The 17,281-nt window shown below is 43.7% G+C and overlaps 1 protein-coding gene across 1 annotated transcript; it reads left to right on the plus strand.

Annotated features, from left to right (window-relative positions):
• Positions 1-2,239: 2,239 nt before the first annotated feature.
• LOC105986038 lies at positions 2,240-16,982 on the plus strand. The gene is made up of 7 exons (XM_013016775.1): positions 2,240-2,294; positions 3,814-3,921; positions 7,440-7,578; positions 11,959-12,056; positions 12,693-12,836; positions 13,453-13,656; positions 16,861-16,982. The coding sequence occupies exons 1-7, from the start codon at positions 2,240-2,242 to the stop codon at positions 16,980-16,982; spliced, it is 870 nt and encodes a 289-aa protein (XP_012872229.1).
• The last annotated feature ends 299 nt before the right edge of the window (positions 16,983-17,281 follow it).

The following is a 17,281-nucleotide window of genomic DNA, read 5'->3' on the forward strand; positions in this document are numbered from 1 at the left end:
AGAGTTTCAGACTTGGAAGAGATATAGAAGGCCACCACTGAACTACTGCATAATCCACTGTGTAGCTTCCCTGAGGCAGACAGGTTGAGTTCATCCATAGATGGCAGGACAAATCCAGTAATAATATAGCAGCTTTAAGGAGTTGTGAAAGAGAGAGAGAAGAAAAAGAAAAAGAGACATCCTCTTTTCTCAGATTATGAGGCAACCCAGATTGAAACTCCTAATTCATAAACTGAATGAGCTTTTTGGCTAGATTACTCTTTTTTCCTGACGGGCTCTTGTAGGACTTTATTTGTTTATTCAACCTAACTAGCTAAATTTATGGTATGTTCAGCATGGATGTACTTGAATTCACAATGCTCAAGTTTCTTTCTGAAGATGAATATTCCTTGTGTTCATCTACTTGTTTTTTTTGTTTTTTTTGGGTCCGGTCGTGGAGCCTGAACTCTGGGCCTGGGCGCTGTCCCTCAGCTCTTCAGCTCAAGGCTAGAGCTCTACCATTTGAGTCACAGCACCACTTCTGGTTTTTTTCTTTTTGCTTATGTGGTGCTGAGGAATCGAACCCAGGGCCTCGTACATGCAAGGCAAGCACTGTACCACTGAGCCACCTTCCCAGCCCCTTGATCTACTTGTTTAATACTCTATCCTGTTCACAATCTTTCCTTATAAGCTCTATTCCTTGTGAGCTACAAACAGTCCAAGACCAGCACAAAAAATATAGTAAGGTCTACTTGGTCACTCAATTTTGTGGGATATTTTATGGAAAGGAACTGTAAAAGGCTCTTTCTGGGGTGCTGCAGGGCCAGAGGGAAGAGATGTGAATGGCACAGCAGTTGATTCTGACTGTAGAAAGTCCCCCAGGTCTTTACAATGTTCTGATTTGTATATAATGACACATTTTAAGCAGATGTTTTATTTAAAAAAAACACCAACAAAAAAACAACAAATGACCACAGATTCAGTGGTTTAAAACAACAAACGTGTATTAGATCATAGTTTATAGGCCACATGTTCAGCATAATTTTCCTGGGTCTTCTGCTTCAGGATTTCTCCCTGGAAAACCCTGTAAAGGCTACTATCAAGTAAGCTCAGGCTGGGCTCTGAAAGCCTTACCATCTGCTTCTGAGCTTACTTGTGTTGTTGGCAGAATTTCAGTTCTTCACTAGTTCATGGTGATTGCCCTCACTTTCTTATCACATGAACTTCTACAGCATGGCATCTTTCTTCATCCAGTTGGAAAGAGTCTGCTAGCAGGATGGAGGTTGCAAGCTTAGGTATGAATCTTTACATAAGCCCACACTCTAGGGAAGAAATTACACAGGACACCAGTATGAGGAGGCAGGGGTCATTGCATTGTTTAACGCCTTTTTCTGTCTGCTGCAGTGCTCAGTTAAGAGAGAAATAGAGAACTTATTTGTGCATAAAAGAGGCAGCATTATGAAATGGCTAAGTGTGATGATGTTGAAGGAACATCAAGGATCTAGACTTGACTCTCACTCTGACAAGGTAAAGTCCCAGCTAGCATTCCTGCTTTTTCCTCAGGTCAGCTTCTCCAGTTCATTGGGCTTACAGTCGTTAGATTGATCTTTTGAAAATGTAAATCATTCTTACTTTTTTTTTCCCAGTCATGGGGCTTGAACACAAGGCTGGGGCTATCCTGACCTCTTTTGCTCAAGGCTAGCAATCTCTACTTCCAGTTTTCTGTGGTTAATGGGAGATAAGAGTTTCACAGATTTTCCTGCCTGGGCTGGCTTTGAACTGCGGTCCTCAGATCTCAGTCTCCTGAGTAGCTAGGATTACCGGTGTGAGCCACCAGTGCCTGGTCACCCTCACTTCTGACATTTCCAAACACTGATTCAGAAGAAAACGTCTGCTCAATAAGATGTATTCCCTGCACTGACCACTAGGTAGTGCCATTTCGCTTTCCTGGTTAAGGCAATTACCAGGTTTAGCAAAGACTACTGGTAACTAGGTTCCAAAGGGAACTACTGGTCGCTCATGTAATCTAGCTACTCGGAGGCTGAGATCTGAGGATTGCGGTTCGAAGCCAGCCCAGGCAAATCCCCTAGACTTTGCAATCAACCAGTAAAAAGTCGGAAGTGGAGGTGTGGCTCATGAGGTGGAGTCCAGCTATGGGAAAAAAAAAAAAAGCCCAGCACAAGTCCCTGAGTTCAAGCCCCAGCACTGGCTGCTAGCAACAACAAAAAAGATGATTGTATGCCTAAGCAGGAAAACCACCATGGAGCTGGTTTTCGAGGAGACACTTAATGTGGACCCCATCATCCCTTATATAGGTTTGTCCTCTCCGAATCACTCTCCCCGACCCTCGACCTTCGCCAGGCGTTCTGCATCAGCGAATTTGCACCAAGAGCCGCTCAGACTCGTCAAGATGGAGAGAGCCCGCTGTTCTCCCCTACCCTAGACCCCTTCCTGCACCCAACCCGCCACCTTATCTTTGTGTAACTGTCCTCAGCCCCTCCCCTGTCCTCGGGATTGTGAGCTAAGCGGCAGGGGTAAGAGGCTGGTCTCAGGGAGTGCCTCCACCTGGGCTGGCCCTCCTCCACCGCACAGGCAGCCCCACCCCCACCTAGGAATGTCTGGTCCCCAGGTAAGCATCCACTGAGGCCAAAGTTCCAAGAAGGGGAAGCCCAGCCAGCCCACATATCTCCCTCCATCTCCTGGATGGTCCCAAGGGCAAGCTGGACCCTGGGCAGACCTCCAGATAGCTGGAGGGCTGGGGGTCTGACCTCTGGCCCCCAGGGAAGGGATAGGGATGGTCGCGGAAGGAGTGAAGGGGAAGTGAACTTGGTGAGAGCGGCGCCCCTGCTGGAAAGCCCACCACGCCCTCATTTTAGCACCCCTGCTTCTTTTTCCTGGAAACCCCAGTCATGCTCAACTCACCTGCCTTCACGGTGCCCCGCCACTTCCTCTCACGCTCACCACACGTTTCTTCTCATCCTCCATTCCCTGCCCTTATCTGACTCCCATCCCAAAGGCTTCGCCGTCTGCCCTGCCCATGGGCGGTAGCTGTAATTTCCAGTCCCCTAGCCACTAGCCCCAGCGGTTCCCTCCCTGTCAGCTTCACTTGCAGTCAGATAGCCGGTGGGACTGGGGCCCATTCTCCTCCCTGTGTTTTCCCCGCTGAAGTTCCCTGGGTGCAGCCAGGGTGCTGGTTCATGCCCTTGCCCAACATAGCCTTTGTTCCTTCACAGGGCTGTAGACTCCAGACTCTAGCATTTTTTTTGGGGGGGGGATGTAGGGCGGGGTGGAAGGGGCATGTTTTTTAGAGAGTCAGGATTTCACTATGTATCTTAGGCTGGTCTTGGATTTACAATCCTCCTGCCTCAGCCTCCGGAGTGCTAGAATTGCAACTGTGCCCCATAATAATGCTTGGCTGGACTAGCGTCTTAAGGGTGCCTCATAGGTCTTCCCTCCTCCCTCCCACCCCCGAAAAACACAAGGCCTGGCCTGTGCCAGGTATTGGAAAAAACAAAAGAAGAAAAGAAAGGGAATTTTTTTTGGCAGTACCGGGTTTTGAACTCAGAACCTAATATTTGAAAGACAGGCAGCCTACCACTTAAGCCATGCTCCTAGTCTGAGAAAAGAGATTAAATAAATAAATAAAAGATCCTAATGACTGAACAGCTGCTGGCTGTATGGAAGGGAATGGCTGACAGTTCATCTGAGAAGGCTTCGAAAAGCACACTGAACAGGGTTAAGAGTCCAGATTCTTAGATTATAATGCAGTAAGAGGATATGGGGAGACTAGAGAGGCATATTATATGAATCATGTCAAATTCTTTCTATTGTCAGGCCTCATGCTGGACCCAGAAGACTACTGTCTGCACTCATGTTGCACTTCCAAAATCAGAGAAGGAAAACATGGTAGTCAATGCCAATCCAAAGTGCAAAGGGTCTCAGGTGAGCATAAGAATATGACCTCACAGAGGAGGGGCACCTACAGGCCTCATAGGGTGTCAGGGTTCCCAAAGAGGACCACTGCCCAGCCCAAGAGCCTAGGGAGGTTCCCAGAAAAAGTAAAGGAGGATTCTATCCTGTGGTCATTCAAAAAGCTAGAGTGTGATATCTACCTTCTGAAGGCCAGGGCTGTGTAGGCTTCTCTGCTCCCTGAGTGGCCTAGTTCTAGCTTTTCTTGTGTGTGTGTGTGTGTGTGTGTGTGTGTGTGTGTGTGCACACGTACGTGTGTACATGTATGCATGAGCACATGCTGGTCCTGAGGCTTGAACGCAGGGCCTGTGTACTAGTCCTTAGCTTTTCACTCAAGGCTGGCACTCTTCCACTTGAACAACAGCTCTGTTTCCAGTGGTTAATTGGAGATAAGAGTCTCATGGAGTTTCCTACCCTTGGTGTCTCTGAACTCTGAACTGTGATGCTCAAATCTCAGCCCCTGAGTGGCTAGGATTACAGATATGAGCCATTGGTGCCTGGCATTCATGTCCTCTCTTCTGTGTGGGGTTGAATCCTCATGTCTGATTGAGAGATAAGACGAGAGTCAAATCATTTATCTCAAGCAACCATGCACCAAATCTTGAACAAATATTTGCTGTCTAAACAGATTATTCCTTATTTTTGTAGATATGTATGACTTTTATTCTCAATCCCACATCCTCTCACTTCTGGGACCCATGCATTATGCTGAAATAGCATTTAATTCAGAAAGAGGAGATCTAATTCCAGTGCTGGCCCCACCATATACTGGGATAACTGAATTAGCCATCCTGAAACCTCATTTTTCCATTTTTCCTATCTGTAAGATGGGACACCACTGTGAGTAGAGTCTGTATATAAGTCTCATTTCTCTGGATAACCTCTTAAGTTCTTTTTTTTCAGGCATGAGGCTTGAACTCTAGGCCCGGGCATCGTCCCTGAGCTCTTCAGCTCAAGGCAAGTGCTCTACTACTTGAGCCACAACACCACTTCCAGTTTTCTGGTGGTTAATTGGAGATAAGAATCTCACAGACTTTCCTTGCCTGGGCTGGCTTTGAACCACGATCCTCAGATCTCAACCTCTTGAGTAGCTAGGATTACAGGCAAGAGCTACTGGTGCCCAGCTCCTCTTAGAGTTGTTCAAGGCAGAGACCCAGGTTGTTCTACTCTGTAGCTCAGGCCATTGCAATGTTCAGTAGTGTTGTTCAGGAGATGATAGAGCACTGAGGAAAGAAAACTTAAGGCATTAACTTTTGAGTCTTATCCTGCCACTTCCAGGTTGACTTTGAGCTAGGTCATCTCCTCTGGGTCTTCTTTGCCTTACCTAGAAAGTGGAGATAACCTTTTGCCTGACAGAGCAATGGCATCCTAATCATCCTAAGATGATTAATCTACTTAATCATTAATTAATTAAAAATAAACAGCTGGGGTCAGGTGGGGTGGCCCAGGCTTATAATCCCAGCAGTTTGGGAGGTGAAATAAGAAGGGTTGTGGTCTGGAGCCAGATCTGGGCAAAAGTGTGATATCCTATCTGAAAAATAAACTAAAACAAGAATAGCTGTGGTGTGGCTTACATGGTAGAACCATTGCCTAGCAAGCATGAGGCCCTGGGTTCAAAACCTAGTGTCACTGAAAATGAAATAAAATAAAACAGCTGTGATATAGTACAGATGAAGGTTAGTCTTGAAAACCAGGGGAAATGGTTGTAGTATGGTCATAGAGATGCCCTAGAGAGGCATCTATTCCTTTTCTCCCGCCCCTCACAGCTTTCTCCAGGTATAGGTTCCTGAATTAGCATTTGGAGGGCCCTGGCATAAGAAGGTCTTAATTCTTTTTTCTTTCTTTCTTCCTTCCTTCCTTCCTTTCTTTTCTTTTCTTTTTCTGGGCTTGAACTCAGGGCCTAAGCTTCTTTTGCTCAAGGCTAGCACTCTACCACTTGAGCCACAGTGCTATTTCCAGCTTTTTCTGGCTAGTTTGAACCATGACTCTCAGATCTCAGCCTCTTGAGTAGCTAGAATTACAGGCATGAGCCACCAGCACTGGCAGAAGTTCTTAATTCTGATGGCTCTGGCCACACAGCTCTTGATTCCTTTGGTGAATAAGGCTGCCTGTGAGAGTTGTAAACCCTGAAGTACTGCCTGGAGGAACTTCAATTGCAAACCTGTGTGGTCTCTCCCTGCTTCTGGCATTTTGGTGGTAAAGTTTATGGAAAAGAATGTGAGTCGGGCACTGGTGGGTCATGCCTGTAATCCTAGATAGTCAGGAGGCTGAGATCTGAGGATCACAGTCAGCCCAGGCAGAAAAGTCTGTGAGACTCTTATCTCCAATAAACCATCAGAAAACCAGAAGTGGCACTGTGGCTCAAGTGGTAGAGTGCTAGCCATGAGCTGAATTGCTGAGGGACAGCGCCCAGGCCCAGAGTTCAAGCCCCACGACTGACCAAAATAAAAGAATGTGATTTGTCTCAATTCTTGCTCAGACCAGAGGGACTGGCTGGAGACAGAGCCTCAGACTCCAATCAGGTGAGGATTAAACGAGTGAGCACACATAAGAACACTCTGGTACTTCAGTACTTCACTGAAACCCAGGTTGGTGTTTTTACCCTAACCAGTGGGGCTTATTTGTCAGAGAAGTCCAGGTCTCTGTTTTACGAACAGTTTATGTGTAAGGAGTACATATGTTTGGTCTTAGAGCAAAATCAGAGCCAAGATATGAACAGATGGGCAGGGTGGGCTGCTTCCCACCAGGAGCCAGTGACCTGGAAAACATCTACTCCTACCCAGGGAGGCTGGTGCCACACTGTCCTGGCCCCCATACATCCTCCCACCATAATCTCTGCCCCCAGCAGAAGCAGCACCAAACTTAGCATTAAGCAAGTATGATTTGGTTCTACTTACTCAATGTGTGACTTTGGGAAAATATCTCCATTTCTCTGTACCAGCTTCTGAAGTGGCCTAGACCAGAAGTGAGAGTATAGTGGGAGGTGCAGGGTGAACTATGAAGTGCTGTGCATGTTCTTTTCATATCTTCCCTTTCTTTTCTTGCTGGAGGTGGGCCTGCTATTCTGAGGCCCTCCGCACTAGGCTGCTGAGGGAGTAAACCTAACCTACAGCACAAAGGGCCTCTTGACTCTACTTCTTCTTCAGACTAGTCCTTAGTTTTTGACAAGGACCATCTCTCAGCTGGAAGCTTTGGGGTTACCTGGAGGGTCACTCAGTGGACGAGAGGAATGTTGATAGGCCACGAGACAGGAGTGAACCAGAGGGAGTGAAAAAATATGGTGTGTGAGTTCACCCATTCTAAGACTAAATCTTCATTCACTACCTTTGTCTTCGCTTCCTGTGTTTCCTCCTTATACTGTCAGTGAAAAGAGTATGGGGGAGGATACTGTTTTGGGACAAGGTCTGAAGGCACAGGAACCATTACAGCTCTGGGAGCCTCTCTGTATTCTTTGACTTGGGAACCCATTGATTCTCTTTCCTGGACCCCAGGAAAACGCACCAGTTTCTCCTCGAGCCATGAACAGAGCCAGTTCCGGATGTCTGATTTGTCCTGGAAGGATTTTACCAATGCCTTATCCTTGGCCAACATGGTCCTGGGGATCTTCTCTATCTTCTGTAGCTTCAGCAGGTAGGTCTGGGGCCTAGCATGCTCTTAGTCAAAAGCTAGAACTTAATGGCAAGAGGCAGGGACAGGGGAAATCTAGAGAGCTATACACCATGCCTGTCACAAAAATCAACTGGAAGAAAGGCAAGGAAAAGTGCAGCGATTTGCAAGTTAGGGGTCAATATCCTGGTTTCAATTGTGACACCAGCCTGATACGTGACATCTGTAAAATGAGGAGTTTGCATTATGATCTGTATAGTTCCTTCAGCAATGGCAGCCTAGAATGGTTTTTATGAGAAGAATCACAAGGGTCTACCTACTGTTGTTATTTTCATTCTGAAATTAGAACACTGGCCTGGTAGAATATTTAAAAGTAGCTCTCTTCTGGAAAGTTTGAAACTATAAGCAGTTGTATTTCTATACATTAATCATATTTTAATGCCTTTGAAGACAAATTCTTCAGAATTCAGATAACATCTGCTTACTGTACTTGATTCTCTACCTCTATCAGCAAATGATTTCTTTATGGATTTGCTCTTCATTTATAACAAAAGGATCTTGATAATAGCTTAGTTCCTTTTTAGCTTGAAATTTGCACGATTCTCTAAGTTTGGATTTTTGGAATCTTAGTGGAGTAGAAAGGGAACATATCTGCAGCAGCAAAATCTCTGTTTTCTGAGTTCAACCAAATCTTTTGGGAGTGTCATTGTTATTCCACAATGGTAGGCTTAATATTTTATCCAACCTCCATCCCTTTAATACTTAGGTGTGGGACTAAACAAGTGCAAGGCTGAGTCAGGCACTCTGCTTCTGTTGCACCTGAATTGAATTGGTATTTAGAGTGACAACTTTGGCATGACTTCCAAGAGAAGATTTACTTGGGACTGTGGTGACTGCTTTTAGAGAGACACGTGCTGGAAAAAGGAAAGAATCCAAGAATGTGGGGTCTGACCGTATCCAAAACTTGGAGAACTGCAAGGAAAAATAGATGAGTCTGCTATCATAGTTGGAGATTTTAACACCTCTCTCAATAATCAGTGGATCCTACAGGCAGAAAATCAGCAAGCAAGAACATCAAATTGTGCAGTCCCATCAATCTGCTAGATATAGTTGACATCTATAGATGAACTCATCTAATAGTAGCAGATTATTTATTTTTTTTCAAGTTCTCTTGGGACACCCATTAAGAACAAGCCACATTCTAGGCTATAAAACACACATATTAACAATTTTTTTCTAATTCTGTAAAAAACTGAAATATTCATTTATTATATTTAAATAGTTCTGTAAACAAAGTAAGCCAAAAATCCTAAAAACTTTAGTATATATTTTTAAACATCAAAAGCCAATAAATGTAGAAGTTGAAGGGGAAGAAAAAAATGTTGATAGCAAAGTATCTGAACTTTCCTTTTCCCAAGTATTTAACATTTCACATATACCACTGTTTTCAGTGTAACAAATTTAAAAGAATAAAAATCATAACAAAGTATAACCTCAGATCACATGGAATTAAACTAGGAATCAATAACAAAAATAATTGCTAGATAATCTTGAAATATTTGGAGGTTTTACAACATGGTATGTGGATAAAAAACTTAAGTGCAATTTAAAATATTTTGAACAAAAATAATGTAAAATTACTAATATTTGTGAAGTGAGGGGAAAGCCACGCGTGTAAGAAATGGAGAACATTGAGCTAGGAATGTGACTTAGTGGTAGAATGCTTGCTGCTATAGCATGCATGAAGCCCTGGGTTCAATTTCTCAGTACCATAAACAAAAAAAGCAGGCTCTGTGGCTCAAGTAGTAGAGCTCTAGCCTTGAGCAAAAGAAGCTCAGGGACAGTGTCCAGGCCTTAAGTTCAAGCCTCAGGACTGGCAAAAAAGAAAAAAAGAAGAAATGGAGAACATTGAATATATATATATATATATATATATATATATATATATCATCACACATGGCTGAAAAATGCAGTTATTTTATCATAGTGGGACCATAGAATGTACTCATACAAACCAAGAAGCCATGAACATAACCTGATGATATAATCTTATATATCTTATTTGTAGTTTACACTGAAGCATGATTATGTGGCATGACTGTATTAAAAGAGAAGGAATGTATTTTAAATCAGTGATCTAAGCTTCTATCTCAAGAAACTAGAAAGATAAAGCAAATTAAATTCAAAATAAGCAAGAGCAAATAAAAATTAGATTTAGAGCATCAATTTAAAAAGTCAAAACTCAGGATATTAAGAAAAATCAGTGAAATAAAAACCTGGTTCTTTGAAATGATTAGTAAGATTGATATACCTCTGGCTAGGCTAAGCAAGAAAAGAAGACACTAAATATTAATATAGGAAATGAGGACAAGCCAGGCACCGGTGGCTCATGCCTGTAATCTTAGCTACTCAGGAGGCTGAAATCTGAGGATCATGGTTAAAAGCCAGCCTGGGCAGGAAAGTCTGTGAAACTCTTATCTCTAATAAACCACCAGAAAATTGGAAGTGGTGCTGTGGCTCAAGTGGTAGAGCACTAGCCTCGAGCTAAAGAGCTGAGGGACAGTGCCCAGGCCTAGAGTTCAAGGAAGGAAAGAAGGAAGGAAGAAAAAAAGAAAGAAAGAAGAAGAAACGAGGGCCAGACACTCCACAGGCTCATGCTTATAATTCTAGCTATTCAGGAGGCTGAGATCTGGGCAGAAAAACCTGTGACTCTTATCTCTAGTTAACCAGCTAAAAGCTGAAAGTGGAGGTAAGGCTCAAGTGATAGTGTACCAACCTTGAGTTAAGAAGCCAAGTGAGAGTGGTAAGCCCTGATTTCAAACTGCAGTACTGTCACACACATGCACACATAAAATCACAAAAATTAATAAGCTACCGTAACTCACACAGAGAGAGACATTATCTGAACAGGGTCTTATCTATCTAGGAAATAATTTAGGCATTATTCATAAATTGCCATATTTAAACTCTTTTGTACAACTTCTTAAAGATGTAGCTCAGTGGTGAAGTGCTTGCCTAGCAAGTTCAACATCCTGGATTCAATCCCCAGTACCAAAAAAAAAAAAATTTAAAAAATAATTTAGGAGAAGTGGCTCAAGTAGTAGAATACTAGCCTTGTGTATGAAGAGGCTCAGGGATAGAGCCCAGCGCTGAGTTCAAGCCCCATGATTGACAAAAAACAAAAATTAGATTAGAGTTCATTATGTTAAACCAGATTCATGGGGCTGGGAAGGTGGCTCAATGGTAGAGCGCTTGTCTTGCATGCATGAAGCCCTGGGTTCCATTCCTCAACACCACATAAGCAAAAAGAAAAAAAGCCGGAAGTGGCCCTGTGGCTCAAGTCGTAGAGTGCTAGCCTTGAGCTGAAGAGCTGAGGGACAGTGCCCAGGCCCAGAGTTCAGGCCCACGACCAGACCCCCCACCCAAAAAAAAACAGATTCAGAAATATAAATATGTTGGTTCCTCTCATATATGAAAATTAGATGTAAAAATTAAGACATGAAAGCAGAAGGGAAGCTATTTGGGAAGAAGAGGGACCCTCTGGAAGGGGAAGGGAGATAATAGAAGGTAAAGGAGATAAATATGGTCAAATTATATGATATGCATGCATGAAGCCATGGAACTACTATTTGGTACAATTAACAAATGCTAATGAAAAGAAGGAAAGGAAAGAAGAAATAGTTATTATTATTATTATTGCCGGTTGTGGGGCCTGTATTCTGGGCCTGGGTGCTGTTCCTCAGCTATTCAGCTCAAGGCTAGTGCTCTACCACTTGAGCCACAGCGCCACTTGCAGCTTTTTCTGCATATGTGGTGCAGGGCCTCATGCATGCAAGGCAAGCACTCTACCACTGAGCCACCTTCCCAGCCCAGGAAAGAAGAAATTATTTAGCCAACATATTTGTAATCCCAACACTGGAGAGGTTGAGACAAGATGTTTATGAGATCAAGGCCAACCTGGTCTACATAGTGCGATCTTGTCTCAAAACAAGAAAAGAAAAAAAATCATTGACATAATCCCATCATTTTACAAATGGAAGAATAGAGACCCAAAGAAGTAGTTAGTGATTCACCTGAGAATTCACAGTGAAGATGTAATAGACAGACTAGGACCTAGGAAGGGTCCCTGAGCCATCAAATATGTCTAGAATTTGGAGTTGAAAGAGGCCATAGTGATCACCCATGAGGATCCAGGGGTTGAGAGTTTGGCAAAGATGGAGGCATGTGTGAGGGTGGGAGGGATGAGAAGTATATATCAGAAAGGATGTGGGCGTATGTAATGACCTTGGGTGTGCATATGTTGGTAGGTGTGGGAAGTGTTGCATAAGAGCATACCTTGTGGAGTGGCTGTCCAGTGGGGACTATGAAAAACTACCCCATTCTGACCTGCTGGCTTCACTTCAGGAAATACCACTGTGCTTCCTGGATGCTTCTGATCAGCTTCCTGTTGGATATGGCGATAGGGACGATGGCCAGACAACTCAGCATCTCCTGCAGGTTGGGTGAGTTCAGTCCTGAGGACCCGAGTTCCTGTCCCCAGGAGTGCCTATCCCTGTCAACACCTATTCTCTAAAGTCCAGCAGGCTTCCATCTGTTACTCCCTCCCATTCCTGTAAGAATAGCAAGAATAGTCCTGGAGGAGGAGCTAGGGAGCCCCCCAGTTTAGCTTCAGCCCCTCTGCTGGCTCAAACTTACCCATTCTTGGCCAGTCCTGTCATGGTGCTCCATGTCCTTATCTGCTCTGCTTCCCTATTCTGTGATGAGTGAGGTATTAGAAAGGTGAGGGAGAAGAGAGAAGACAAAGGGTCAACGAGGAAAGGGAAAACTATCTCTTGTTAAGCAAGTGGTTTAAAATCTTCCCTGTCAGGTCTTGTTTGAAAGAAAAAAATTCTGGTGTGCATCAGATTGTAGCACAATCCTTGCATAGTAAGTGACAACAGCCCAATTACCTGGAGAGGGAAAGACTTACCAGGCTACAGGGGTTCAGAAGGAGAGCTAGGAGGACATCTCAGATTTTGAGCTACAGACCACCTAGGGGGAACAGCTGTTATGCTTCAAAACCTCAAGACCCTACTGTCACAGCTTCAGAGGGAAGCTAAGATCTGAGTGTGAATTTTGACACTGGGTCTCTGGAACAGGAGCGGAACTGAATGACTTTGCTGTCTTCACCTCTTTCGGTTTGGCCTCAGCTCTGCTCCTTGGCGTGGAGGGGCCTCTCAATGGGTTCCTGGCCATCATCTATGTGTTAACCACTTCTTTCCGCCTGTGTTTTTATTCATCTGGTAAGTGGAACCTTGGTTGCCTTAGGACTTCAAGTAGGGGACCATAGAGAGGGAAGAGCTGCTGGAAAGTGGGAGGAAATCCTTCCCTCTTCCTTCCCTCTTGCAAGCCCCATGGCCACTGTAGGTTATGGGCTGTGTTGACAGAGCCCTAGTCTGGGAGGTAGGAGTCCTCATTTCTTAGAGTGGCTGCACTTTGTTCTCTGTGTGATCCTTGGATGGAGCATATGGCTTCATGTATTCTATAAATGGAGGTTGTTCTCCAGTTCCTCAAATAGAGAAACTGTGCCATGGGGAGGGCAGTGGTCTTCATAAGGTTACAAAGTAAGGAAATACAGATAGACACTGCACTGAACTTAGACTAGACTTCAAAGACCCTTTCAGCAAAGACTGGGCTGGGACATATCTCTGTTTACACTGCTGCCTACTTTCCCTTGGAAGTCCAACATAAAACCCACATGTTTGTGAATAGCTAAATGATTTACTGTCTGGTACTGCTCCTGGGCTAAGGAAACTTGATAGGCCAGGTAGGAGAAGACTTAAGGTGGGAATGGGCTGGTGGTGTTTATGTGCCAGTAAGCAGGGAACCAGCAGATCCCCATGGTTCTTTCCCCTGCAGGAGGGATTCCCTTCTCATACAGGGGTCTACCGTGCCCCTATGCTTCCTGTGTTTTGGCTTCCACCTCCCTTCTGACCAAAGGCAACACATTTATTCTATGCTGCATGGCCTCACTCATGATTCTGTTCATGATCGACCAGAGCTACTATCCACGTGATGAAATCTTGGAATCTGAGAACTGGAAAAAAATGGTCTATATTGGAGGTAAGTGAAAATACCACTCTCTAATGTCACCGATGGCCAATTGATTATCAGTGCTATTCATAGTCATCCTATACCTGGCCCCAGCATCCCCTTATCCACTTTACCTTGGGCTTTATTTTTTAACCACAGTATTTATCATCACCTGACATAGAATATGTTTACTAGTTTGATTTGTTGTCTATAAACACTAGACTTTATCCTCATTTGAGGACTTTCCTTAGAGGACTCTCTGAATAATGCCTGTTACATAGTAGATACTCCAAACATGTTTGTTGAATGTTAATGAATTCAATGGATATTTATGGAGCACCTACCCCATGCCTAAGTGCTGGAAGCAACTTGGTAAACTAGACATGATTCCAGCTTAGAATCTATAGTCAAACAGGGAGAAAGTCACCAAACAAATAATGGCAGAATTAACTGGGAATATGTTTTTGATGTGCTGGATTAGTGCAGGATGTTCTGAGAGGTATTCAAGGATGACCTAATTTATACTAGGGTGGCCTGAAAGAAGGGAAAAGGATTCTTAAGAAAGTGATTCTTAAGTGAGACCCACAAGATGAATGGCTAGATAAGTAGAGTGGACAGTTCAAGCAGAGGACACAATATTTTGTGACAGTTGGGAAGCTGGAAGGTGCTGGAAGCATTAGTGGAACAGTGTGGCTGGAGCTTGCTGAGAGAGCCAGTGATAAAAACTGAGACCAATGAAGTAGGCAGACTGGGTGGGACCTAAGCAGGAAGTGACACAATCAGAGTGACAAGTTTCCAGGATTACTTTGATTATAACATTGAGTAGTAGAATACCAAGATTGGAAGTTCAAAATAGAAGTGGTAGTGTGATGGAGATAAAGAGAAATAATTAAAGGGTTTGAAATATACTTGCTTTTGTGGAAGGAAAGTTCAAGTTCAAGTAACAGAGTGCTGGTGCATGCCCCAAGATTCCTTCACATTGAGGGCCTGACAGATGTCTCCCTAGAGTTCACCCAATTTGTGTTCCAAGATATATGATTGTTTTTTTTTCCTTTTAAATGTGGGTATATTAAGTTCTTCCATTATTCTCTTGTGAGCTCAGTCTAGTATATAGGATCCATGGTTCTTGTTTACAGTCATACCTTGTGATAGCATCACCAACATTGCTACCTGAGTTCTGGGTGCTGGGTTCTCCTATGTCCTGATGGCAAAGACAATTGGTGCTAAGAAAAATCTGGGACTAAGCAGATCTGAGTTCCTGTTCTAACTTCAGCATGGACTAGTTGTATATAATTAGGCTATTACCATTTTATCTTTAAAAAATGAAGCCAAAAATCCCTACCTTGCAGATCACTGGAATTAAGAAAAATAATGTTCTGGTCACTTATTGAATACATGGTGGTTCCCCCCATGCCTCTGGCACATATGTATACTAAATGGTAATTCCTAGCTCCCAATTGTCTTCCACCTCACCTTTTCCCATCTCATATGTGACAGGATTCCCCACAGTGTTCTCTATTGATCTCCACTTCTCAAAATAACCCATACAATTGGTCTTAACCTCACAGATTTTGACACAGTTAATATCAGAAGCCTACTTAGACAATTTCAAAATAGCTGTTGTTGATAGTCCCTCAGCCTACAGCACAGCCCCATAGTCCTTTTTTCTTTTTGGTTGTGGGGCTTGATTTCTGAGCCTGGATGCTGTCCCTCAGCTCTTTAGCTCAAGGTACACGCTCTGCCACTTGACCACAGTGCCACTTCCAGTTTTCTGGTGGTTTATTAGAGATAAGAGTCTCACGGACTTTCCTGCCTTGGCTGGCTTTGAACCACAATCCTCAGATCTCAGCTTCCTGAGTAGCTCGGATTACAGGTGTAAGCCACCAGCACCCATCTCCCATTGTCCTTTTAGATGAGGTCCCTCCTGTCTCAAAGAGTTCCTGAGAGTCTAGTTTCATATAGCATCATCCCATGCTGATTTTGCTTTTTGTGTCCTTTTGCTCTAATAGTAGGACAACATACTGACTCCTGGGTTCTCCTGGCAAGGCACAGACCCTGGGGACAGTCTTGGGGACTACTAATACAATTCCAATCTCAGATTCATCAACAAAAAGGTCTTTACATTAGTGTCCTGTCTACTTCACACTAGATATTCTGTTAGGTATTATATGTATGTAAATTATTTCACTTATACTTCATAATCTGAGTTAGATTAAAACCATATTTCCCAAATGATGAAACAGAGGGGAAATAGCTGTCATAAATTTCTAATCCAAAGCCATATCTGCCTGATTTTGAAAACTAAACACACTGTCTCAGAACTCAAAAAGAATTAGAAGAGTGTCAGCAATGGCACTTCCATGGAAAGAACCACCATATGTTCAGTAAGAGATCGAAACATGATCTGACAAAAGACCACTGGGTGAGGAGCAGCAAAAGAAGTATATTGGAATTTTGGAATAATGCATGTGCAGAATAGCCATTGATCTGTTAAGGCAGAGACAGTATTTTAAACCAGAATTGTCTTAGAAACCAGGACAGTTTCCAGGTGCCATTTTTCAGGAGTTCTCTCCCAGCTGGAATCAACAGTTGTACTCTCGTCTTCCAGCACTGAATTGTGATAATTCATGCAGGGTGTTATCTGCCAAGAAAGTTCATCAGAAACTCAGTGCTGGAGCCTTTAATTAGTAGCCAGTTATGTAGACTTCCACTGTACCCAAACTTCGGATGCCCAGAAGTAAAGCAGGTGTTCTGCATAAGCCACATATTTGCATAGTGTGAACACAGTGAGCCACACTGATCAGTTAGAGAAAGCTTTCTAGTGATATAGGAACTATCAGCCAAGAGCCAGCTATAAGCAGGCCTTTGTAAGGACAGGAGTCTCAGGATCCTGTGTTAATTCTTTCTGCATGCATATAACATTTTATTGGCCATTATCCCATATTCAACTCAGAAAAAAGTTTTTTCTTTCCTAACAAAGGATCTGAGCAACTCAGCTGTATTCTTGGCCAGGGATTGCTTCTGATCTGAAATTCTAATCAGAATGGAACCTGAGATTGCATTACTTGTGTATTTCCCAATTAAACTGAACTTGAAGATAGGCTCCTATCTCTTTTTTTCTTGCTATGTCTTAGGTACTGTGGGTACCACTGAAGGATGAGAGGGTGGGCTGGGATGCATATAATGCAGCTTTATAACATAAGAACTGAGTGCCTGTGTTTTTGCTTCTTCTAGGTATCATCATGCTGTTTTTCTTCCCATTCTCTCTCACTGCTTTTTACTGCCTGGTGTGGTCGCTCTCCTACATCTTCTTCCCTGATTCCCTGTGGGGAAAGGCACCCTGTTCTGGGCTCTAGCAGCGAGGAAGCCCCAGCTCCAACTCCTGCTGGCCTCTGTGGGGACTGCACCAGCATGTTGGGCCAAGCCTTGCCTGTCCTCACTAAAACTTTCCGTGTGCCTTTGTGGTCATATTCTAGGTACATGCTATCTCTGTTGTTTTGAACCACTGCTACTCACATAGGCACTGCAGATTGTATTACTGCTGCTATTGCCTCTTCCTTCTTCCTTTCTCCTCTATCTACTACCTCCTCCTCTTCCTTCTTCACTTCTCCTCCTCTTTCTCCTCCTCCTCCTCCTTTTACCAGGGGTTGAAATC

This window comes from Dipodomys ordii, unplaced genomic scaffold (genome assembly GCF_000151885.1).
Source record: "Dipodomys ordii isolate 6190 unplaced genomic scaffold, Dord_2.0 Scaffold33, whole genome shotgun sequence".
Taxonomy (NCBI): domain Eukaryota; kingdom Metazoa; phylum Chordata; class Mammalia; order Rodentia; family Heteromyidae; genus Dipodomys; species Dipodomys ordii.